The sequence below is a fragment of the Pteropus alecto genome, unplaced genomic scaffold (genome assembly GCF_000325575.1).
Source record: "Pteropus alecto unplaced genomic scaffold, ASM32557v1 scaffold659, whole genome shotgun sequence".
Taxonomy (NCBI): domain Eukaryota; kingdom Metazoa; phylum Chordata; class Mammalia; order Chiroptera; family Pteropodidae; genus Pteropus; species Pteropus alecto.
In genome coordinates, this window is record NW_006442482.1 from 1,133,819 (window position 1) to 1,160,234 (window position 26,416).

The 26,416-nt window shown below is 39.6% G+C and overlaps 1 protein-coding gene and 2 pseudogenes across 1 annotated transcript in view; 2 read left to right on the forward strand and 1 right to left on the reverse strand.

Annotated features, from left to right (window-relative positions):
• Positions 1-25,794, reverse strand: part of POLA1 (DNA polymerase alpha 1, catalytic subunit) — a 282,451-nt gene extending 256,657 nt beyond the window's left edge. Inside the window, exons 1-11 of the mRNA XM_006920960.3 lie at positions 25,670-25,794; positions 20,840-20,964; positions 17,643-17,739; positions 16,346-16,426; positions 8,384-8,499; positions 7,850-7,912; positions 6,881-6,970; positions 6,360-6,447; positions 5,870-6,068; positions 5,603-5,781; positions 151-263 (exon numbers count right to left, since the gene is read on the reverse strand). Of these exons, the coding sequence (XP_006921022.1) occupies positions 151-263; positions 5,603-5,781; positions 5,870-6,068; positions 6,360-6,447; positions 6,881-6,970; positions 7,850-7,912; positions 8,384-8,499; positions 16,346-16,426; positions 17,643-17,739; positions 20,840-20,964; positions 25,670-25,694 (1,176 nt within the window). The 5' untranslated portion in view covers positions 25,695-25,794. The remainder of the gene's footprint in view (positions 1-150; positions 264-5,602; positions 5,782-5,869; positions 6,069-6,359; positions 6,448-6,880; positions 6,971-7,849; positions 7,913-8,383; positions 8,500-16,345; positions 16,427-17,642; positions 17,740-20,839; positions 20,965-25,669) is intronic.
• On the forward strand, positions 9,458-10,351 carry LOC102888930 (annotated as a pseudogene).
• Positions 12,300-12,418, forward strand: LOC112470239 (annotated as a pseudogene).
• Positions 25,795-26,416: the final 622 nt, after the last annotated feature.

The following is a 26,416-nucleotide window of genomic DNA, read 5'->3' on the forward strand; positions in this document are numbered from 1 at the left end:
TCTAATGGAGCTTCTGACAACCAGTGGTCACTAGTCAGGCAGCAAGAAAAAAAGCGCCAAGGTTATGGATTATTCATAGCCCTATTGAAGAATTGGGCTGGTGGCAGAACACAGAATGCACTTGGAATTAGAAGCTAATCAGTAACATACTGTTTCACGAGGAAGGAAGTAAAGAGTTCGCTCAATGTTTTTCACCATCACGCAACAGCTCACATGAGTTTTGGCAGATTCGATCCAAACTTTGCCAAATAGAAATACCACACCTAAAAGAATAAGATAAAACCAAGAGAAACATTTCAATTATAGCACATTAAAGGGGCACTATAAAGGCTCAATGAATTTATGCCTTCATAAGAAGTCATTTTTTACAGCAAATTTGTATCTGATGTCCACTCTCCAAGATCAGTTCCTTTACTTAGGCCGTATGACAATACCACCCTCGTAAAACATGTGACCACTAGGACAGAGGACAGAATAACTTTTGGTGTAAACATTTACCCTAGAATTAAGGAGACATCCCCAAGTCAAAGGAAATAAACTTTGGTTATTAGGGACACACCCCCTGTGACACCCCAGGTCAGTGTAGAAACCCATGGAGAATTAGGGAGACATCCCAGGATCAATGTAGACACACCTCAAAAATTAGGGAGACATCCAAGACCAGATTGTTAACCACGTCAATGCCAAAGGAATGCCATAAAGGAAATAGTCCCAAAAAATACCCAGATTAAGAGAAACAAAACAAAACAAAACAAAAAGGCAAACTATTCTCCAACAAATCTCATATTTAAACCTCTTGGGAGAACCGTGAGAATCATTACAAAATTCCTTTTTAGCACTTGTACTTACCGATAAAAATTAACATTCATGTATAAGACTAACTATGTATGATTCATCAGTGTTTTTCTATATATAAAATTGTTTGGGAAAAGCAATTCATCTATTTTATTCCATATAATAATAAATATCTCATAATAGGGCTCAACTATTATCGCTTATCTCACCCTTTCTACCTCACAGAGTACTTAAGACACCAGGCTAGGTAGTGTTCCTTTCTCTTCTATTTTGGTTTAACAAATGGTTTAATAATCTAATCAGCAGAAAAACTCCTTTTGAGACCCCTCTATAATATATACTATAAAGTAAAAACAAGCCTTTCTAGACATCAAGTCATTGTTCATGGAAACTAGCCATCAAGATAGGACTCCAGAGGTTTGACAGTCAAACTAAGAGATGGTCACTGTGCAAATTCCTGGGCTCCATGAATAATTAGACAGCAGTAATCAACACAGCCACTCAACACGGCCACTTGTCTGAGACACTAAGAAAATCCTGGCTCATGCAAAGGCTACTGTTCACAAGGCCAATTACTCCAGTTTCACAAGATAGCTCATCAGTGCTTCCTTTTGTCACTCACTCTAGTAGAAATAAGACCATCTAAGAATTTTCATTTCTGCAGATGATTAAAATTCTTACAAGAGTTGTGTGATTTTCAGCTGGGGGGAAAGAGGCAGGTGGGGGGAGATAGGAGAGAGGGAAGGGAGTGTGAGGATGATTAAAAAAGAAAAAAAATCACAGTAGCACAGAAAATTAAAAGTCATCCTCAAGACAGTTAGAGATGAAAAAACAAAATTCCATGCAAAGAAAAATAAAGACCCTAATATTGGATTCAAAGATTCAAATAGCTCATTTTACAGTCAAACTAATATCACACTTCATGCAACACATTTGACACTGTTTATGCCTCATTTGCCACAAAAAGATCATGGTAAACAAAGATTACATTCCCCCCAAAGTTACTAGCTGAAACCAGGTGCAGTCAGGATTATTCAACCTTGAAAAAGTCATAATGAAGACAGGATATCTCCCCATATGCAAAGAGTAAGATTCTTTTCATAATTATGGAGCATTCAGCAACAACTGACTGACTTAGAATCTGTAAGAAAGCGAGAGACAATAACAGGGTCTTTGGGAATACTTCGTTTTTATTAGCTGCATTGATTTCACCAAAGCTCACTGATCATTATTACCTGCTATCACTATGAAACTGTTCAATCCTTTGAAATTAAAGGACTTTTTTTAAGCTATCTTATTTAACCCCTTGGCATCAATCACAAGATGACACAACTTGAGAAATACCATAGAATGGCACAGTGGCCTGAGTGTGACAAGCCCAGCAGTCTGCCACTGAAGAGCTAACCACTTTATTTTCAGAGTCTCAGCATGCTCCTTACGTAAGTAACCAAATAGACTAGATGATCTCTGAGGCCTTCTCCAGCACTAGAAATTTCCTTTTACCTTAGCATTTGAACACAGAACAATAACACACAGGTACCTCTTTCAATTGCAAAATATTTCCCAATAGTGGTTGGAAAGTCCTATCCAAGACTATGATTAGCACTAAGAATTCAACAATACTTATAAATTGGCTGCTCTGCAAATATGGCTGTGCTCCAATGTCTCAATTTTAACCTCCATTACCTATTACCATACAAAGCACCCATCACTAGCCGATAGAAATTTCTGTGATAATGGAATTGTTCTGTCTGTATCCGTGGATCCGTGGACGTGTGGCTACTGAGCACTTAAATTGTGGCTAGTGGCTGAGAAAATTCACTTTCATGACTTTAAATTTAAAGAACTACATGTGGCCAGCAGCTACCACAGTGGATCTAGACCTCACCCTGCAAAACGATGCTGTTTTTTAGTAAGAGTATCACCCAGTAAACAAAAGATGGAAACGATAAACTCATTTTCACACAGGAAAGAGGATTGTTGTTGTTCCTTAAAGTTGTAATCCCTGGAAATTGACACTGGCAAATTGATGCTTTATGTGGGGATTAAGAGGGGGGCACCATCCACCTCTGTGTTACCCATTCTTACCCAACACTGCTCCAAGGCTTCAAGAGACAAACTCAGTATAGCAGCAAATGCAACTCTGGTTCGCTGAAACCTTTCATGTACATTTATAGGCCTGTCAATCACTGTGCAGTTTATGTCAATGAACATTTATTAAACACCCACTATATGCCTGGCATCATGCTGAAAGCTGGAAATAAAAGGTCCCAGCTTTCCAGGAGTTCAAAGGCTTTGGGGGCGGGGGAGAAAAACACAGAATCAGATCTTTTCAAAGTAATATGACAAATGCTACGATGGGAAAGGGTATGATGGGGTCGCAAAGGGCTCTTAGGCCAGTATGCAGGATTGGGAAACTTCCAGATGACACCTGGGCTGAGCCAGACGAGGGCATTCCAATCACACAAACACAATAAACAGAGAGACATGGTACAAAGAGCAGCAGGTACAGACAGGGAGCTATTTCTAGGGCACAGAAGTCATGCATGGCAGGCATCAGAAGCCTTGCTAAGGAACTTGGACTTTATGTTGTAGGCAGTAGCCACTGAGGATTTTTTTTAATGAGGAAATGACATGGTCAGAATTAGCCTTCTAAGCAGTCACTCTGGCCACAATGTGGGGGATGACAGCTGAGGGATCAATCAGGAGGCTGCTGTGATGGTGTGATTTCCATAGGCAAGAAGGGATCAGAAGTGGGAGCTGTGAGGAGAAAGAGAAGATAGCCTGTCTACTTTAGGAGGAGAAAACTAGTAAGACTTGGTGAGGGAAGGGAAGAAAAGGAGGCATCAAGGCTGGCTCCCAGGTTTCTGGTTTTGATGGGACCCTCAACCAAGACAGGGAATCAAATCCACCATCGAGCAGACACAGCAACCCACAGGGAGTAGCACTGGGAAGGGCAGGCCCACCATGTCACACAACTTCAGCAAGTACCACTCACATCGCCGTGCTCCAAAGGTCCCATGAGGTGCATGTGAAAATGGTGTCCCCTGCAGCTGTACAATGGGGCAGCCTGTGTTTCAGCAATGGATGGGAATATTTGCTCAGCCTCATGTTATCACACCTGCTAGCCTACCTTCCACCGGCAAGTAACAAAGAGGTAGTCAAAGAGGTGAGAGGGTCTAACCAAATTGTCTTACCCTAGCTAATGTAGATAAGATACCATTTCTAAGATTGCTTATGTCTTTACCTAACGAGCTAAGACATGGCAGTTTGCTACTCAAGGGCTCTGTATGGGTTTCTACATATTTGATAAGCTGAAGCATATTACTGTTTCTGTCTCCCCTGAGACCAGTAGCATCTTTCCAGTTAAAGTCAATGTCTGATTATCTTTAAGGTAAACTTAGCCTCCGAATCTGGTGGTTAATACTTACTCTTCTTACTCATTCGCTTCCTTTACTCACATCTAGACACGCCCTCTATTTTCACCAGATGCAGCCTCTAGGAAACCACCTTGAAAAATATAGTTGGCATCTACTCTCAGATCCAGAAATGGATATGAATAAAGGTAACTCTGTTTAAGAAGAGTAAGTATTTTATATTAATCCGACAGACCTCGTCATGCCCGTCTTACAGTGAAGGGCTCAAAGGAGCACAAAAGGAAACTGGAGAGCGTCCTGGCTTTTGTGAGTCAGAATTCACAGTATCAGCTCATTCAGAGGAGGACCTGGGAATCACCCTTGATTCCTTTCTGTCAACCCTCACATCAATCCATCAACAAGTTCATGTCGTAATACATGTTAAAAGCATTCACTTTTCTCTCCACAGCTACCAATAGGTCCAAATAGCTAGCATGCCTACCTTGGACTGACTGATATCCAGGGCTTCTCCACTTACCCACTCCAGCCCCAAAACACACACACACACACACACACACACCCACACACACACACACACGCACACACACACACACCATTCTCCACACAAACTTGGAGAGTTCCTGTTAAAATGTACATCCAACCATGTGACCACCACTCCACCCATCCTGCCAGTATTTAAAATCTTCCACCGCCTCCCCACCACTTTTAAAAATGAGATCTAAACTCCTTAATATGGCTTTCAAGGGCCTTCATTACCTGACCTGGGCCTTTATCTCCAACTTCATTTTCTACCAATCCTGTCATTTGATTATTGTGCTACAACCACTCAGGCCTTTTTCTCTCCGGGCCTCTGTGCTTACCAGTTCCTCAGGCTGAAAGGCTCTTTGGTCAATCTGCATATGCCCCATATCTCAGCACAATGGTGATCTCCTCAGACAGGCCTTCCCAAGCCACCCCTCGACTAACTGCCTTTACACCATTTATCAACTTTCCTTACGTACTGCCTATTTCCCCCTACACGCTCCTACCCCACTAGAATGTAAGTTCCATTAGGATAGAGAATTTGTCCAGCTTGTTCACCGCATCTCAGTGCCTGGCACACAATAGGGTGTTCAATTTTCTGAATAAAGGAACAAATTAATGGCTAATTCCATTTAAAGTGCATAACTATAACTTCAGATACACTGAAGGTAAACTACAAGCACACATAATTGTACAAAATCACATAGCTGGTTTTCAGAAAAAGTGTCTGTAAGGATTATTCACACCACATAGCCCCCCTCCATCTCGGTGGTTCACGTACTTTACAGTGATTCGGTGTTGGTCTCTTAGCATCCCCATACATCAGCACAGAGCCTATGCCAATTACAATCACTAAAGCATTTAAGGGGAAGGCGCTATTCCATATTAAAGACATATAGTATGATTACCTGGTTGGTTGTACTGATCTTCATAAGCATCCAGCCAATAAAACTGAAACACTTGTTCCTCATCTGCCCCTTTTACCAGTGGGAGGTGATCGGAATCCACTTTAACTTCCCAGGCTGAGAAACTGCTGTCATCTTCCTGATCAATGTCCCAACAGGAGACATCTGGGAGAAAACTTCCTCTGGAAAAATCACATTTTCAAAAACCTTTCAAAATCCAACAGAATAATTATAGCGCTACTTGCCAGAAAAGTCATAAAATGTTCTTACAAGCAGGACGTGGTTCCTTTCTGAGGACCTGCCTCGCAAATCACCCCCTCTGCTGGTTCCTTCTCTTGGTCCCAAGTCTTGGCAGCCACAGGCTCCACGTCCGCCTCCTCAGCTTCCATGGGCTCATCGAAGTCGCCATCTTCAAAATCCACTGCCCCTGACTCCTCCTTGTTTTGTGTACACGCTGGCACTGCCTCTCCTGCGGGTATCACCACATATCCCCATCACGGGCTGCCGCCCTGGAGCACAAAGGCTTCTCCGGCACAGCAGCAGCAGCCCACCCTTTCCCACACTGTATCTGCATTCCCCTCCAGTCTCCAAATTTGATATTTTCAACTTTCACTGCTGTGAATTCAAATCTTTCACACTTAAACTTGCTATCACAATACCTTCAAAATCGCCTCCACTTCCTCCTTCATGGGGCCTCCATTTTTGACAGCACTTTGCCACTGTTCCACAGCCCTGTACTTGTGCCCGACGTCAGACTTACCGGCAAATTCAGCACGTTTAAGAGGAACGGGAGTTAATGGAGGCTCCTTCCATGAGACAAGGGAATTGGTTTTTCCCGAGGGAACTGCCTGTAAATGTTTTTAAATGTTTTGTCAGTTAGACCTGCATACTAAAAATATGCCAACTGTCCTACCCTGACCAGAGATAATGACAGTCCCCATTTGTAAAATGATTTTGTGTATTATTAATGTAATAGCTTCAATTATTTTACTGTTACCTAGGTTTACAAAAGAAATACTTGTTTCCAGGAGGAAAATTATTACATTTAGCACAGTTGCAATACTTATAATAAACACATAGTAGTTACTACAAAATTTACTATGAAGAAAGCAGGCACATGCTATTTTTGAAATACATAAAACTATATAATGAAACGGGAGTCCTAATTTAAAACAAAAATCAAGAACAAATTCAAAGGCATTTCCCTCATCTAGAAAAGCAACAGAATAAGTTTTAAGCAATAACACAAATCAAGTCTGAAGGCATTTACACACACTCTACCTTGCAGGTATGCACAGAGAAAGGATTCAGTGAAGCACCAATGGATCTTTTCTTCTTCAGTATTACAGGTGGTAGGCTTATTTGAGGTGTCTAAAAGGAGGGGGAAGATAGACATTCACTGCCATGGTTTACCACAAGACAGAAAAAGTGTATTTTTCCTCCACTGAAGCCCAATGAGCAAAGCATTTTTTTTCCCTGCTCCCCCCAAAGATCTATGTTCATGCACTGCAGTTACCATAGCAACAATACCACAGACTCACTAGAGAACCAGAATAGATACTGAATCCAGCCCTCATCAATTTTTTCTTTTTAAAACTTATACTTTTCCCTTACCCTTTCAGACTATCACATTTAAAAACTGTCAAGCTACCCCTCCATGGTATCGGTGTTAGTCATTTTAATCAAGAGTCACTTAGAAAGATGCACATCTTTAAATGAGAGTTTCGTCTTTATGTGAAATAGCCAAGTCGCAAACTCCTAGCACAGCCGAGCCTGTCTGAGTTCTAACAGGAACAGCACACTGACTCTTCCTTCGCTCCCGCTCGGAATTCAAGACAAGGATCTCACGCCTGATTGTACAGACTGACAGACTTCAATCTATTTCAGGAACACACGCTGCAACAACTGAGTCGGTTCAGTGCGCATGCCCAGAACTGACTCGTGTATTCTTACCACCTCAAACACGCCCCCACGCAGCTCGATCTACAGAAGCGCACGGCTTGTAACAGCTGGAAACTACTCACCTAAAATGGTGAGAAGAAACCAATTTGCAGGTTTGTTGTTTGGGGGTGTTTTTCGGTGGTGGGGGTGTTTTTCGGTGGTGGTGGTGGTGGTGGTGGTGGTGGTGGTGGTGGTGGTGCTACCATTGCATTTTTTAAAAAAATTCTGGCAATGGTCTGCTTTGTATAATTACTGAATTATTTCTTCAGCCATGTCCCCTATATATTTAACTCCTTGAGATTCACTTACCTCAGTGTTCAGATCTTGTAGAATGTCACCTAGCAGACCATCCTTGGACAAGTCTACAGCTTTCTGGAAGTTATAAAGATAAAATGAGAAAGCCATACACTTTTCCCTTCTCACCCGGATCACATGTTTGCGAAAGAAAGAACCTAACCAGTCAGTCCTTGCCTCTTCGGCCCTTACTCTGAGTGCTCACCTACTAGTAATGGAGCTTAAAAATCACCCGTGTATACACAGCTCCCAAAACTGGAGCTCCCGACCTCTATTTCCACTCTCATTCCATGACCCTCCCGTTAATCGCTGAAACAAACACACTGTCAATTCAGCTTTTCAAGTCAATCTTCTTTTTTATCTCTAAGTTCCAACCACTGAGATGCCTAAATTCACCTAGAAATCTACATTCAACTTAGTGACTGAAATTGGTAAAATATTACTCAAATATTTGCGCTCAAAGATATTGAGCACCTATTATCTGTAAAATCAATTATTAAATGTTTCACAAAGGAAAAGGCAAAAACATAAGAAGACCATAAAACTCACTTCTGTGGTTTTCTTCCCAGCACTAGCAATGAACATTGACTTGATATCGTTTGGTCTTGTCACTGCAGCCTTCTTTACATGCCTCTTGTCTTTGTTGTGTACTTTAGCATCTTTTCCTGTTGGAACAGAATTTAGAAACATGCAGTGGCAAAAATCAAAATGGAAAACTAAAAGCCCAGTCACCTGCTCTCTGCACATGAGAATTTGAGAAGAAAAATGTTAAGAATTCAAAATACAAGAATATGACATTTTTGTGCAAGGTACACAGGGAAGAATCTTTAAAACGAGCTTAATTCAGGAAAACTCGAGCTGAATGTTATTTCAAAAACTGATGAAATACCAGTAAAATATCTGGATGGGTTATTAAGTGTGACTGTTTAACTGCTATTGTTAGTGTGAATAAAAAGCTTTTTAAAAGGTGTGGGGGGGCATGTTTTCCCCATAGAAATAAAAAGAAATAATAAGTTCATCTGGAAGCAGGAGACTGATTAGCCTAGCGGCCTTCATGAGATCACCTTTTCAGTGTTCCACTGAATCTAATGGGAAAACTGAACTGTGAAAAAAACAAGACCACCAGTTATGATACTGTAGCAACCTAATTGCCATTTCAGGAAGAATAGCAAGTAGACACACGCAACACATGTAGCAACACTAAACAACAGACATTTGCACAATAAAGAACAACTTGTGCAGTGTTTTCTCTTATGACCATGTGTATGTAAATCGCCTATAAACTCTTCTAATACTGTCAATTTTACTCTCGCTTTCTGATTCATCCCGGAGCAGTCTCTACCTCACAAAGACCTAAAATGAATAGTTGCTACAGTGCAGTACTGGCATGGGAATACACAGACCGGATGAAACAGAGAACAGAGTCCAAAAACAGACCCAATTACTTATGGAAATTTAACATATAATAAAGGTGGCATTTCATATTCCTAGAGACAAAAGAATTTTTTTTTTATCCTTGAGCTGTGTCTTGATATGAATGTACCATATTTATATTTATAATATTTTTAAATGCCACATAATTATTCATTTAAAAATCCAACAAGATATATTTGAATTGGCTAGTCCCTGTTGATTGAGTCAATAATTTACATAATACAGATAATAAAGAGCTATCTGTTTGGCTATATCTCTAAACCTAAAAAACCTGTCAGTCATATAGCTGGAATCAAGATGAGACTTTTTAATTAGTGCTGATCACCCATTTGTAAATAAAGTAACCAGCATAAACACCAAATTGATCACAGATCAAAATTTTTAAAATGAAACTATACAAGTACTTCAGTAAAAAAGGCAAATTCCTGGAGTCACCCAGCAGCTATTCAGTCAGCAGTGTGAGTGCCTTGCCCCCCGCACGTAGCCAGCACCTCCTGGCCCACCAGCTGAGCTCCCACCCACATCCCCTGGCTGGTCCAGGGGGTCCAGGCACTGCCTCAACAGCAGCTCCCCTGGATACGTGGACCCAACTGCAGCCCACACCCCAAGTAGACGGCATCATGAAGCACCTCCCTTACTTCTGCCACAGCCAAGTGATGTAGGTCTCTGACAGCAGATCCAAGCAACTGGGTACCCCCACAGCTAACTTTCCTGAGCAAGTAGTAGATAACCTGCCAGCTTATGTAGCTCCTGACACATTATGGTTGGGCCAAAGCTGAAAGTGCAGATGGCCATAGATGGTGGTGAGCATAGGATGGAATCTATACTACAAGAGTACAAAAAAGTCCGTGGAAACTCATATCATATATACTTCCCAAGAGGACATCTATGGGAAAATCCTAAATGTGGCCATTGTTGGCTACCTCAGACCAGAAAAAAACTTTTTCTTTAGAGTCACTTATTTCAGCAATTCATGGTGGTACTGAGGAAGCTAAGAAATGACAAAATCTACTAGAACATTTGAAACTGAAAGAAGATAATTTCTTCAAGGTTCCTAAGAACAAACTAATGAATGGCCACTGATGAAAAATCATTTTATTTATTCATTCACTGCTTTCTAGTATTTTACTACTCATAACTATGCAGTCTCATCTTGGTTATATTTTAAAAATTAAAATTTTCCTACAGCTGTGGATAAGTTTAAACAGTAGTTACCATATTATGTATTGACTGTTCAATTAAACCCATCATGCTACAGTACTAAAAATATTCATTTTAAAAAATCAAGATTCTTTATATGTAATATGTTCATTAAAATTTACCATTAGAAAGGTCTTAAGTGTCTTATAATGGAAATGGAATGTATATTGCTATGGGTAAAAAGGCAAGTCATTAATTTGAGATGAAAACTATAATTCTCATGGTAAAATACTAGCATGTATGTACCTGTATAGCATATACTGCTAAACACAGAATGTATTAAACAGAGGTTTGATAGTTTGTTATAAACCTAAGGGGAAAATCCACGCTTTATACTTTTGATATTTTGTGCATTAATATATTATTATAAACATGAAGACGTGTGAAATTTTAATTAGTCATTTCCTTTATGAGGTCGAATCACTGTACTGTGTTCATTTTTTGTTATAGCTGTCTCAGTTCTAATTGATCTAGACTCCCTCTGCCTATCATTTTTAATCTTTTAAAACAGTAAAATGAGTGTTTTTCAAGAAAAAAAGGCAAATTCCTTTGCAACACGGGCATGGGGAAAGTCTATGATTCAAAATCTATTTGCAAGAAAAAAAAAAGATTAATAAATTCAATTACACCAGAAACGAATTTAAAGACAAAATAGGAGAAAATTTTTGCAATGTTTCACAGATAAAGGGCCAATTCCCTGATATTAAAAGAAGGCCTCAAAACACAAAAGAAATGTGGTTAATAAGCACAAACATACAGGTCACATAAAAATATAAGCATACTTCACTTTATTGTGTTTTGCTTTACTGCGCTTCAAAGATGCTGCACTTTTTACAAATTGAAAACAAGACCCTCCACCAGTAAAAAGATTACAACTTGCTTTACTGTGATACTCACTTTATTGCGGTGGTCTGGAACCAAACCCGCAATATCTTTGAGGTATCCCAGTATATATAAACAGCTATTAAGTTTCGTGAAAAGATGCCTAACTTCTTGTGTAAAAGAAATACAAGTGAAAACCACACTAAGATGTCTTTTCTCATATATTAGAGTGGCAAAAATTCAAAAGCTTGACAACAGACTATTGGCGAGGTCACAGGGTCTAAACAGACACTCATGTGTTGTCATGGGGGTGTAAAATGGGACAACTCCACTTGAGAAGAATTTGACAATATCTCATAAAACTTCATGTGCACTTACTTTCTGAACCAGCAATCCCACCTCCAGAAATTTTCTCTGAGGAAAACACCACTTGCACAGTTACTCAATGTAGTAGTATTTGTAATAGAATTATTGAAAATCTAAATGTCCATTCAAGGAAACCATTTGAATACCCCTTGGTACATCCAAACCATGGATTACTATGCAGCTATACAAAAACATGTAAATAAGATCTCTATATGCTGATATTGAGGGATTTTCAGGATATCTTAAGTGAAAAACACAAAGTCCTAAAGAAATTTATAGAAAATATATTTTGTATAAGAAAGAAAAGGAAATAAAATATATATACACACAATTCCATTCCTGGGTATATATCCAAAAGAACTGAAAACAGGTGTTCAAACAAAAACTTGTACACGAATGTTCACAGCAGCACTATTCACAATAACCGAAAGGTAGAAACAACTCAAATTCCATCAACTAATAAATGGATAAACAAAATGTGTTATTTCCATGCAATGAAATATTATTCAGCCATAACAAGGAATATACAAATACATGCTACAACATCTGAAAACATAATAAATGAAAGAAGCCGGATGACACAAATATGGTCACATACTGTATCATTTCATCTGTATGAAATAGTCAAAATAGGCAAATCTAAGGCTACAGCCATGCCACCCTGAACATGCCCAATCTCATCTGATCTAGGAAGCTAAGCAGGGTCGGGCTTGGTTAGTATTTGGACGGGAGACCACCTTGGAATACCAGGTGCTGTAGGCATTTAAAAAAAAAATAGGCAAATCTATAGAGATAGAAAGCAGATTACTAGTTGCCAGAGGCTGGGGGAAGGGAGACTGGGGAATGCCTGCTTAATGGTTTCCATTTGGAGTAATAAAAAATGTTCTGGAACTAGATAATGATCAGGATTGCAAACATTATTAACGTATTAATAATGTCACTAATGATAAAGTTTATGTTGTAAAAGATTTTTCATGTGCCTAAGACTGTGAAAAGGTTTGGAGGACATTTGTGAAAATGTAAGACAGGAGAACTAACTTTTTATTGAGATCATTTGGCAGTTTGAAGCAATATAATGGTCAAAACGTTTAGTTTTTAAAATACAGGTCCTAATAGAGTATAAAAAGAGAGGGTCAATACTGGTTTGAATAGCAAGGAAAGCTTCAATCTCACCACTGTAGGTTAGTAAGATTTAGACAGGAGGACAGAAAAAAACAGAAAGAATAGCAGTCAACATTTGAAGTGGAATTCTTCCATAATTTTAGTGCTTCTGCTTTGATTTGTTTTCATTTTCCCACTAGTTTTTCTTTAATGGGACTCAGTTGATATTTTTCTGTTTCTATTTGAAAACAAGCCAGGGATTGGATCGACGCCATAAAGTGTTGACCTTTAACTTCTAAGCAAAACTCTACAATTTCTCCTGAGTCGTTAAAGTGGATTGCAGGATTTCATTTCCCTTCCTTAGAGCTTGGGACCCTACTGGGCTCCTCATTACGGACACTGAAACAGAGAGGACTTGTGAGTGAATGGTGGCAAAGTATGGAATAAAGATTTCTAAGACTAAGCTCTCTCCTTCAGAATGTCATTCTCTTCGCTGGTGTTTTACTGGGAAGAGATAAGATGATGATTACGGAAACAAAGAGATGGCTCATTTATTCGGCAAATATTGCACACTTTCTTTGCACCTGCTACTGTGATTGGCACTGAGATGATCAGGACACGGTCCCTTCCTCAAGAACCTCCCTGTCCAGTCCAACCTCCTAACTTACAGCTGATAAAAGTAATGTCCAAAGAGGTGATGGGACTCATTCAAGGTGATACAGACAATTAACAACATAGCCAGAACTCTAACACAGGCTCCTTAGTTCAGGGAGACGAAAAAGCACGTGGGCTTATTTCATTCTCCTCTTCTTGGAGTCACAAAAACTAGAAATACAATTAGCCACACTGCTACCAAATGGTACCAGTGTGTAGAGTTCCTATGTTATGCAGGTTGGCAGAAACCAGGAAGACGGTCTACATATTCTAATTGAACTCATGAATGAATGAATAAATAACATCTCACATGAGAAAAAAAAAGACACACATCCTTATTTTCTGTAAAAGGAAACACAGGAAGGATAATTGGAAACTAATAAAAATACTTAGTTACCTGTGGAGATGGGAAGAAACAAAGTAGAAAGCATAGGAATGAGTAGGATTTCACCTTACTCTCTTGATATCTCTTGATATCATTTTGATTTTAAAATCATAAAATGTTTTAAAATATTCATGAAATAAAAACAAAAGTTTTTAAAAACCTAAATTTAAATAGAAACAAAAAAAAACATATAGTAAACTGATAATATAACACACACAAAAAAATTACTTCATACACCTTCTGAACGTAATACTTTGACTATATGCCCTTAGTAGGATATTTGCCAAAAATAAATAAAACTGCAAAGAAATTATAAACTTTATTTAGAAAGGTTGTTGATAGACACATTGGTTTAGTGATTCTAAAATTTCCAATATTATTTTGTGTATATTTTAGAAGACAAGAGTTTTCACAGAGAGTGAAGGTAAATACAAATAAGAATTGGAGATGAAGAACCCTGTGATGTTGGATTTGAACAGAATGTACCAGTATGAACTCACGACACACAGAGATATCAAATCTCTTAGATCTGTTCACTGAAATGACCTAGAAACCATTATACTCCAGTAGCAATGAGTACATCTGCCCCCAGATCTGAATACCATTCTCCCCTAAAAGGAACCATGATTCTTAGGGAAAATGGTTCATTCCAGGTCTGGGAAAGCAATAATACAAAGAGAACCTATAACATCTTGCTCACTCAGAAAGCAAGGAAATGTTCAACCAATGGAGCCACGTCAAAAGGACAAAGGAGCCAGCTCAAAGGGGATCCTATTGCCAAATCTGGGATAATTCGAACATCTGAAAAATGATGATAGTGGATGTTAAAATATAACAGTAGTTTTATTTAAATCCATGAGTTTGAAGAGAGAATTTTAAAAAGGAGAGACTCATCAGTAGATGCTAAAAGCATTGGGTGAAAGTCAATGAGGAAAAGGAAGATATATACGGTCTCAAATTATCACCCTTCATTTGCATTTATTATAAAGGTAGAAAGGTAGCTTTACAAAGAAGAAATCTGACAAACATCATCTTAACCAAGAGATCAAACTCAGTATCATCAAATGGGAGACAAACTGACACTATGTACCCAGATATGATCAATGGGAAGGACACAACTTCATCTATATTGAATTTTCGTCCGAATATTTAACCTGACTCTATAAACACAAAGAAGCCATCAAGCAAATCTCAGATTGTGAGACATTAGACAAAACCACCAACCTGATCCCTTTTAAAATGTCATGAAAGACAAAACAAAAAGAAGAAAAGCCAGAAGGGGAGAAGGAGAGGAGAGGGATGGTTCTGTTCTACACTAAATAAAACTAAACAGACATGAAAACTGGACTCCATTTTTAAAAATAGCTATGAAAGACATTATTGGGCTAACCGGGGAAACCTTAATATGGACATTAGATAATATCATGAGAAGGGTATTGTGGCTAAGTAGACAAGCGTCCTTATTTTTAGGAGGTCACTGCTGAAGCATGTAGAGGTGAAGTGTCATGGCGTCTACAACTTACTTTCAGTAAATTCACCAAAAAGTCTCTGTATGTGTTGGGAACAGGGAAGAAGGAGAAAGTAAACAAATGTGAAATTCTAACCAGCTACAAATTAGGGTCTAGACTGTCTGAAAAGAGCAAGATAGCACAGAATTTAGGCTTTGTGGCCACATGTGTCTCTCTTGCACTGTTGCATATTCTTCTTTGCATCTTTTTTTTTGAAATGCTTGAAAAATGTAAAAAACCATTCTTAGTTTAAGGGCTACATAGTTATAGGCATGATTTCCTTCTGGGGTAATGAAAATGGGCTGCACAACTCTGTGACTAAATGCCATTGAAATGTATGTACACTTTAAATAGGTGAATTGTATGACATGAGTTATATCTCAATAAAGCTTAAAAACAAGCCGGCTGTGAGTAGGTCAGTTGGCCGACTAATGCTCTAACACTTGGTGATTAATAACGAACGAAACCAAAAAAAACAAATATTGAAGAAAATTTCCCCTTCTCATCTGGCAGTGACTAAATTAGGCTTGTTTATCCAAAAAATCGGTTTGCCAATGACTGTGTAGCTAAGAAAATCTGACGCATCCATTCATTATCATTTTAAATTTCAATTAAACATAGCAAGTTGATTATTCTAAGTTTGAAACCTGTTGTAGTACTATACTATTATCAAAAAGCTAAAATTCTAAGAATATCACATTAGTGGGAAGTAAAAGACATCACTTATTGTTGCAGCCCTCAAAATCAGCAAGCCTAAAATGACCACAGGACTGAAAATTCTAAAGTAAAAAAAAAAAAAAAAGGACCAAACTCTTTGGACAACAGAGACATGAAACTTCATTTCCTGCTGTTTTTGTTTTCTACATTTAATTTTCCACATAACCATGCTCCTCTCAATAATAGAACACTTTCCATACCTAAAACGATTGCAGTAGGTCTTTTTCTCTTAAAGGAAACAGTATCAAAGTACCAAGTCATCTCAAATTTTAAACAATTCTTTAAATATCAAAACGGCACTCTCTTAAAAACAAATGTAGGTACCTTTCTCATGGGAATCAAGAGCATCGTCTTCAAGGTCATCATCGAAAATCTCTCGGCCATCCTCTACATAGCCAATACCATCTGCGGGAACAAAATTTTACATTGGTATCAAGAAGTTTCTAAAAGTGGCCGATAACATTTTAGCCATGACCAAACAAAAAAACAAAAACATTTATACCCACTCAAGTGTTCTCCTGGCCTGTGCCATTTTTAAGTGCAGCAGAATCCTGTTTAAACAAGTATCAGACAAAACACAGCATCCACATAGGTTTGAGTCAAAACCAAAGGATATATCTATCTATCTATCTATCTATCTATCTATCTAATAGATAGATAGATAGATACACACACACACACACACACACACACACACACACACACACACACACACACACACTGTGGAGGCATCCCTTGTCTTCCTGCACTTTGCTTTATTGTGCTTCACAGATGTTGTGTTTTTTTAAAAATTAAAGGCAAGACCTTCCACCAGCAAAAAGACCAGGGCTCACTTTATTGCGGTGGTCTGTAACTGGACCTGCAAGCTCTCTCTCTGATGTATGCCTGTACCTACCTAGGTCAGCCAGGGAAACGATTTGGTCCACGGCATCGAAGTTTGCCACAATGGGATGCTTTATAGTATGTTTACTGTACCAGGAGACTGAAACGTGAAAGAATCAAGATAGCAAGGCCAGAAAAGCACCTTTGGTCTACGAGGGTAATGTAGATGAGTCCTGGCAATATAGGTGAGTCCAAGTACAGAAGTAGGAACATAAGCATAGTCACAGGCACAGTCTACACCTCCTCCCTGTGCTCAGCATTCACATACCCAAGAAGTCACCGAACCAGCGGGAACCGCAAGCTTTCCACAAAGGGCCACAGGGGATGTAAGAACGAGGACCACCCTGTGCGGGGCACTTCCCACGGCCCAAGGTAGTCCTCACACAAATAACCTCGTGTAATCTTCATGGCCACTCTGTGACATCGGTAGTTTTCCTATCCCCACATTATGTGGGAGTGCCACCCAACTACGTGGCTCCTCTCAATTTTTACACAGCTATTTCCTAGAGGATTTACACTATATCCTGAGGCAGGTGCCTGGATTCTCCAAAATGTCCCCAAATAATTTTGTCTTGCTCTGATTCCACATCCTCAAAAACTGTATTTGAGGAAAATTCAAACCAAAGGTATGATCTTAACAAAGCCTTACATCTGCCCACACAAAGCAGCAACTCCACTGCAAGAGAATGTACGAAACGCAACTAAGACAGTGCCTGGCAGGCAACTTCTTCCCACATACCATCATCCACGATCCAGTCATCATCCTGGCGTGCCTGCACCAGCTTCGAATACTGTTCTTCATCAATCTCTTCGTAAACACTCGTGAAGTCCTCAACCTGCCATCATACAAGTTTGAGAAAGCTTCAAATGGAGTGAAAGTGTTAAACAATTCTGATGAAAAAAAATGTCAAAATTGAAACTGGAATGGCAGCCTGAAGAAGTAGCTGCAACCAAATCATGAGTTCTGACATTCAACACCACTACAGGGTTTTCCTTAAATAGACATCAATTAGCTTAGTATTCCTTTTAGGTGGGTGTTAACATAAGATATTAAATGATTCCATTAGCATAATACACTTGTCACACCATCAATTACTCATCTACTTCATAAAAAACAAACTGAATTATAGCCAATTCTTCGTTAGCTGCTTTGGGGATTATTCACTTATAGTTTCTACACTGGTTTCTCTTGTACTTAGCAAACCTGTAAGGCATGCCATCTCCCTCTCTGCCAGCTGATGTTGCCCTGAGAACTGATCATAATTTTAATAACTATTCAACCAACCAAGTATAATTCAAAAAGAAAACTTTTCCCCCTCATCTCTCTCCAAAAGCAAAACACACTCTATATTCTACAGGTACACTAGAAAGTTTTTGAGTGATCCCCTTGAATTAGCACTGATCCCTACCACTCTCAATTCTTAAAACTGCAGAGATATAAATGCTGAGCTACTAAAAGAAACCTAAGTGCCCATCAATAGACAAATGAACAAAGAAGTGGTCTGTACATACAATGGAATATTACTCAGCCATAAAAAAGAATGAAATATTGCCATTTGCAACAACATGGACCCTGAGGGCATTATGTTAAGTGAAATAAGTCAGACAAAGAAAGACAAATACCATATGATTTCACTTATATGTGGAATCTAAAAAACAAAACCAGACTCATAGATACAGAGAACAGACTGACAGTTGCCACAGATGGGGGAGGGGCACTAAATGAGTAAAGAAATACAAACTTCCAGACATAAAACAAGTCATGGCGATATAATGTACAACACAGGGGAATATAAACAATAATATTGTACTGACTTTGTATGGCGACAAATGGTAACTAGACTTATTGCGGTGATCACTTTGTAATGAATATAAAGTCAAATCACTATGCTATACCTGAAACTAATATAATATTGTATGTCGATTATAATTGAAAAATAAATTTTTAAAAAAGAACAGTTACAACACTGAGCTACCTGGAAAGCAAGTCTAGGGAATGGCAAGTCCTCCAACCACATGGGCCGTCCAACTATGAATTCAAAATAGTTTTCTGGTACCTTTTTGATAGTATATAAGTGAGTTGCTTAAATAAGAGACAAAGTATGCCTGATAGACTTCAACCAACAAAAATGATCTTTCCAGCCCCACCCCAATTGATTAGTAGAATAACATTGATTGGACTAGTTTGTGTTTGGGTTGTCAAAAAATCACCATGAATTACTGACATGAATAGAGCAGACCACTTCAGCACAGTTGAAGCAATAAACAGATGCACACCACTGCTGCAGCTGCCATGGTGACAGGCCACAGACTTCTCAGATAAGAATTTGGTGGGCTGATTAGCAAGAACTTAGATACCTTATTAAAACTTACGCCCTTCTCGAAAGTTCTGTCTTTTCAAGGGGGAGGTGGAGGAAATGACTAACTCTACCTGAGAAGCTAAGACTTTAGGAAAAAACACTTGGACACAGAGCTTTGAGAGCCCAACTGGCAGAGCTGACTGAATTTCTGCTACGCCTACAAGACCTGTAATAATTACAAGACTAGGCTTAGTTTTCACCTCCTGTTTATTCTACAGGGACCACTGGCAAATGTTGATTTGGCTTTCTACGATTTGAAAACAAAAACTACCTACCCTACCAAATTAAGTTTTTGGCAACCCAAACATAAACTAGTCCAATCAATATTATTGTACTGATCAATTGGGGTGGGGCTGGAAAGATCATTTTTGTTGGTTGAAGTCTATCAGGCATACTTTGTCTCTTATTTAAGCAACTCACTTATGTACTATCAAAAAGGTACCAGAAAACTATTTTGAAAAATCATGTTGAACAATAAGTCATTTTGACTGTATCTCTAAAAACACTGCTACTGCTCAGCATGAACTCTTAGAGCCATGCAATTAATATCTGTGATTAAAGCAAAATCAGTCACACTGCATCAACACGTGAAATGCCCCCACAGAACTCCTTTATAAAAAGTACCCACATTAAAAATGCTTTACTCCTGCTTTACTGTAATCCTTTTAGCAGCCCTTTATGATCTGGTTGACTCGCATAACTTGAATGAATGGCGCCAAATGACAAAAATCCTCTTTTACTTGCCCAATTACCCAATACAGTATAGGCCATGGTTAAACATGCATATTCTGATGCCTGGATTCAAATCAAGACCCTGCTACTGTGACATCAGATATCTCAGCTGCAAAATGCTGTTAATAACAGTATCTAACTTTTTAAGATTATTGGAAGGATTAAAATGAACATATTTGTAAAAGCGCTTAGAACAATGCTAGCAAAAGAAGTATATTAGTTGTTTTTATTACTTTCTAGTATTAATCACTTTCTGACCCTCAGGCAGTTAAGATACTCAGGGATCCTGTTGAAGGTAAAGAGAGACAATGTTGTGCAGATAGAAGGCACTCTGTTTTTACCTATAGGCCATAAACAGTAGATAGAAAAAAAAAAATAGCCAAACGCGCATGAGATTCAGTCTTATACTAAGACACAGCAGAAGTAAGATCCAAGTCCCTACCACCATTCTCCTTGCAAATGAGATTAGGAAAAACAAGGAGAAGTAGTGCTTCACTAGACTGCTCAATACCTTAAGAGTAAAGTAAAAGCATATCTGAGGTCCCCCAACAAAGTCACGGGACTTATGAGAGATGCAGTGAAGAAGGAAAAAAGAAATGTATAAGCTACTTCCATTTCAGAATTGTAAAAGCATCTGCAAAGTACCTTAAAGGAATTTTAAGGGTCAAGTAGTCTCCATTATCTGTATATCTACCTCATGCCCTTGCTCATTCAATATTAAGAAATTACGAGTATAACAAGCTTGAAATATATGCATATTTTGAATCAGTAACAAAGGTGACATGAGACTATCTAAAAACTATGAATTAGATGAAGCACAGGTGAAAATAAAATGGTTACTTACTTCATATTTGTATTTCTCACCAGCTTTAGCCTTTTTCAGTCTTTCTAGAGCTTCCTGGCGCCCTTTCTTTGATTTCTTTTCTCTCCGGGACCGAGAGGCTAAGAAACTTCCTGAATCTGACACAGCTGAAAAAAAAAGCCGAATTTCCACGCAATGTTACAAAATTGTCAGCCACCTTCCCTCAAAAACAAAAGAACATTTCTAGCCAATAACGATACAAAGTTTTAATATTATACAAATTAATACTTTGAAACATAAACAGTTCATAAAGTCACGGCTGAGTCTGCAGCTCCTGTAAGTCTTCGGAAAGTTTCTAAAGATAGTTAAAGCAACTGAAGCAACTGCTATTTTTTTTCCCTCCATAAAGAGGAAAATTCCCAATTCAACTGATACCTCCTAGAGACACTAGAGAAGGGAGATCAGCGCTAGCCCATAACCTTTCCATTAGAAATGAGGGGTCTAAAGTAGAGTTATAAAAGGACAATTCATTTTGTATTCCATTAATCAACATCTGAAAGGTTTTAAAGAGCCCCTGCTCTTTGCAAAATACTAGATGCTCTGAAGCAGTAGTCCCCAACCTTTTTGGCACCAGGGACAGGAGCTCCTATGAGAATCTAATGCCTGATGATCTGAGGTGGAGCTGAGGCGGTGATGCTAGGAGCGGCTGCAAATAAAGATGAAGCTTTGCTTGCTCACCTGCTGAGCAGCCCGTTCCTAACAGGCCATGGACTGGTTTACCAGTCCGGGGGTTGGGGATCCTTGCTCTGAGAGACACAAAGATCAGAAAGACATGGTCCACATACTCAGAGAACTTAAAATCTAAAATAGGAGATTAGTAGCAACTAACTGTAAAACAATCTTTAGAAGTAATGCATGCCCTAACAGAGGTTCAGAGAAGTATCTGGAATTTCAAAGGAGGGATAAATTGGGGGTTGGGAGAACTTAACAAAGATGGTTCTGAGAAGCTTCTTGATTCTTTCACTGATTCCCAGGCCTCACTCAGTTAGGACATTATAGGATGAGTGAGAAATTACAAAGGTTAAAATACATTTTGTCAAAAATTGTTGAAATACCAGAGGACCTCAGTGTTCATTCATTCAACTTCTGAATTATTCATGCTTTTGGTTATTATAAACTGACCATCTCACACACACACTGAAAAGATTTCATCCACAAAATTAAGACTTTCATGTCAGCTGATGAATAACCAAGTCAAGTGAGACAGTGCTGCCTGCCAACTGTGAGCTTAGGCTCAGCATGATTGCCTTCTATGTCTGTGAAACTGAGTATTTTATTGTATTCGGTGCTAATTATTTTACAGAAAGGAGTAGGCACAAAGAAGGAAAAGTATTGATAAGAGACATCCTAAAGCTCCAAGCCACTGGAAAATTCATAACAACATTAAGCTGTTTGACTAAGCGTTTAACTGAAACAGAAGATGCAATTTAAAGAGCATGTATCAAATGCTGGTGATAAACTGTTGAAAACTTTATCTTAAAGGTGAAGCATAATTAGAAACCTTATTTCTTCTAGCTTCCTGGAAATGGAATCTCTATAACATCTCAGTCTATTGTTTGACTTTCACATTTGACTTGTAAATCCACTTTCAGAAAGGCATTAAGTAAAAAATTAAGGAATGTAGGTACTTAATGATGACAGCCACAAAATCTTGGGTGTCACTCAAATGATTCCAAGTAATCATGAGCAGGCCTACATGAAAAGGTTTTAGAGATTACTGAACATGACCACTGCGAGTGAAAAGTTGGCTTCAGTATTTTTCCCAAGATTCCTTTTGATTATCCTGACAAAATCTATAGGTCTTTGAATGAACTTACTCCACAGGCAACAATGTGCCACTCTACAATTACAAATAAGACAAGAGCTGCCTGTCCTCAAGGGGCTCAAAGTCAAGTAAAGCAAAAGGACCTGAGGCTCCCACCATCATATATGAGGTAAGAACACAGTACTGAAGAAACATAGAAAAAGAGCTGTTAATGTTGCCTGAGAAGGCTTCGCAGGAAAGGTTTCCAGACACAGACCCAGAAAGAGCAGAATTTCAACATCAGAATACAGGGGAAAAAATGGCACAAGCAGAGGGAAAGGGGATGTGCCACATTACAAAGGGACGAAAAGGCAAACTGTATTAAGAAACTGAGAGAAAGTCAGTGTGGAAGGTAAGACATGAGAGTGTAGAGTGAATGGAAGGTTAGGGAGAAGAACCAAAACCCAGTTCTGCCACTTACTGGGTGACATGAGACCATAGGTGAACCTCTTGGAGCTGCAGTGGCCAGCTGTTTTGTTGTTTTTTAAGCCGCCCAACATCAGACCAGTTTGTGAAATTTCCCCCTTATAAGTCTTGATGGGACATAGAGTCCATGTCCCACTATAGAAGCTGAAAAGGCAGATGCTCTTTCCCAGAAACCCTCGCAACTAGGGCATGGGCATGCAAAACAGACTCGACCAATTAGGAACACCTGCTCAGACTTTAAATCAGAAGTTAGTGTCACAAGGAAAGATTCTAGAAGTAGCAACAGCTGCAAGAAGATTAAATACCTGAGGCAACAGTGCCAGCAATGTGTACTACAGCTGTGACATCAAACTATAATGTTAACAAGCTATAACCAAAAGTATTTGGCTGTAGCTGGCAATGACTTTCTCATTGGACCAGTTTTATAGCGCCATTTTAAACACTATTCCAGGCTAAGCAGCCCGCAGACCAACTGTCCAGTCCTCCTGGAATTTCTCTGAACACAATATCCTTTTAGTAAATTCCTTTTCTGTTTAAATCAACCAGAGTTGGTTCCTGCAGCTTACACTTAAGACTCTTGAGTAATGCAATCCTCAGGGTCCTTATCTGTGAAATGGGGATAATCAAGTCTGCTTCATAAAGTTGTTAAGGATTAAATGAAGATACTTGGCTTACTTTGTACTCAGCAACATAAGAAAAGCTAATTCAATGTTTGTGTGTGTGTGTGTAGATGCAGGATGGGGACGGACACACACACACAACCCCTCCCCCCCCCCAGCAGTACCACGGTATAGCTTCTAGAAAGCAAAAGTAAAGCAAAGCCATTTTCTCAGGGAAGCAGCAATATAGCACTGCATATAATTACGTGTTTATAATCTTAACTCCATGAAGACAGAAAGCATGTCCAGTTTACCTACCATTGTAACACCAGAGCCTGGCAGAATGCCTATGCCTAGCAGGTACCTAATAAATATTTGCTGAATGAGCAAATGAATGAACCACTGTACCTGCTTTATTTAATCATTAAATTCTCCCCGATCCCTTTTCATTATAATAACAGCTAGTTAGAGACCTTTAAACTTTTCACTGCCATTGTCAAGGTACCCCACCTTCTATGGCTTAAGGAGGAAAAATGGCCTAGATTTTCCTTTTTTGGAGTATGCCTCCAATGTTTCACATAGGTAAGTTAGAAAAAAAAAATAAGCATGGAAAAGTCTATTTTCAAAAGTTTAAATATTTGGTTCAAAATTACCAACTGGAGTACCCTCATCGGTCAGGCGCTGGAAAGGAGCAGACAGACACTAACCTGCAACATTCTTTCAAGTAACAATCTTTTAGTCGGCTCTAAAGGAAAAATTCCAGTCACAAGTCCCCAGCAACACTTAATCAACAACATGACTTAAGAAGACTCTCAAGATTGCACAGAATCTTCCAAAGAGTGATTTCTTGATGTTCATAGACGTCATACAATTTTGGGGGTGAAGAAACAGTTTAGTGGCAAATCAATGATGTAGTGCTGCAAAGACAGTTCACACACTCACACCTTCCATCTCATTTGCAATTCAGGCTAGTCGACTCACCAAAATAAATTGTCTTGAAAAACACAAGGCCAGAAGAACAAATGGAAATGTCTGATTCACAACTAGGTGAATGCAAAGAAAGCTGATTAGGAAACAAGTTCTCATTAACGCTGATGTATCTGAGTGACAGATGTGGCTCTTGAGCTAAGAAAGTGAAGCATCTGATTTTAACTTAGAAGTTCACTGAAGTCACACTTCAGCTGAATACTATTCAAAAAAAAAATCAGGAATCAGACAAAGCCATTTGCATTTCTGTATTCTATTTTTGGAAATAAAAGATTACCACTGAAAACGGAGTGACACAGGTCTTCCGAAATGCTACTGAACTGATGCATTTTTTGTTTCACCGGTGGTAACTAGATTGTGAACACTATTTCTATGCAATACTTGAGAAACTTTCCATAGAATTTCGGGGAAAAAAAAAATGTTCATGCATAAAGTAAAAACCGAGTATCTAAAAAAAACCAAATTGTGTTTGTGATCTTCTGGTTGCTACACTTAGAGCTTTCTTTCCTGCTTATCTACAATGTATAACAATTTTCAAGGGAGTTTCTATAAAGAGGATGGCGTACATCCGTTCTGTCCTAGCCCTCAAGTGCACAGTTGGGGCGGCAACAGTGAAATACTTTAGGCCGAGATTGTGCCCCGCCGGGGCCAGTCTCGATAAAGGTGTGCCCCGCACGTGGGACGCTACTCACCAAAAGGAATAAAAAGAAAGGCTAGTGGGGAGACCCAGAGTGACAGAGGTGAGCCAGCCTCTCAAACAAGAAAACCCCTCAAGGGGGTTACCGGGAGCAAAAGGCCCTGCAATGCCCTGTCTGACGCCAGATAGGTGCCAGCCCCGGACGACCAAGGTCCGCGCCAAACAGACCTATGGGGCGACCCGGGAGTCCGCCTCCGTAAGAAAAGATAAAACAGAAACCCATCCTCTTGCCCCCACCACCCGCAATCATGACCACAGTTCCCGCACTCCCAACCCGACCCAGAGCGCCCCCAGCTCACAGTCGTCGCCGTGCACTGGCGCCATGGTCCCGCAGTCTCCCGATTCCGCGCCAACCAGCCCAAAACTGGCGCGGGGGCCGAGACAAGCGCCAGCCTGAAAGCCAATCAGCGGCTCCGGAGACTGCGGACTTCCGTCCGGAAGGCCACTGACGTGTCGCGCCGCGCCGTGCCCCGCCCTCGGCCTTCCCGCTGGCGCGCGTTTGGCGCCCTGTAATGAACCCTGAGGGAAAAGCTCCAGCGGAGCCAAGGCCGAAGAGAGCAGAAAAAAGAAGCGGTCGGGCGCTTGAAAGGAGCCGCCTGGAGACTTGCTGCGCAGGCGCACCCATGCTGATGGGAAAATATTTGGGGGCGTTGGAGTAGGGGCTCTCTGGTTCTGAGAGGTGATTTTCCAGGAAAAGAGACGCGGGCTGGCAGTAGAGTGGACGTGGTTGGACGGGTTTCCCAGAAGCCTGGGAAAGCGACTGCCTCCTGCTGCGCAGTCTGTCTGTCCTGATGCTTAGTTTCTCAGAGTGCGAACATAGTAGCTGTGTGACTTATTTATATGTATATATGCCACCACCTAAAGGTATGTGCACCACCTTAACCAAATGACCAAAAGTAGCATCACCAATAAGGAGCAATCATATACCTCCTGATGTGACGCACTTGGAAAAAGAAACCACCTATATAGTTGTCTTGCAAAAAAAAAAAAAGTTTAACCTGAATATAACCATGAAGAAATAATCGAAAGTATTCAAAGCGTAGGAC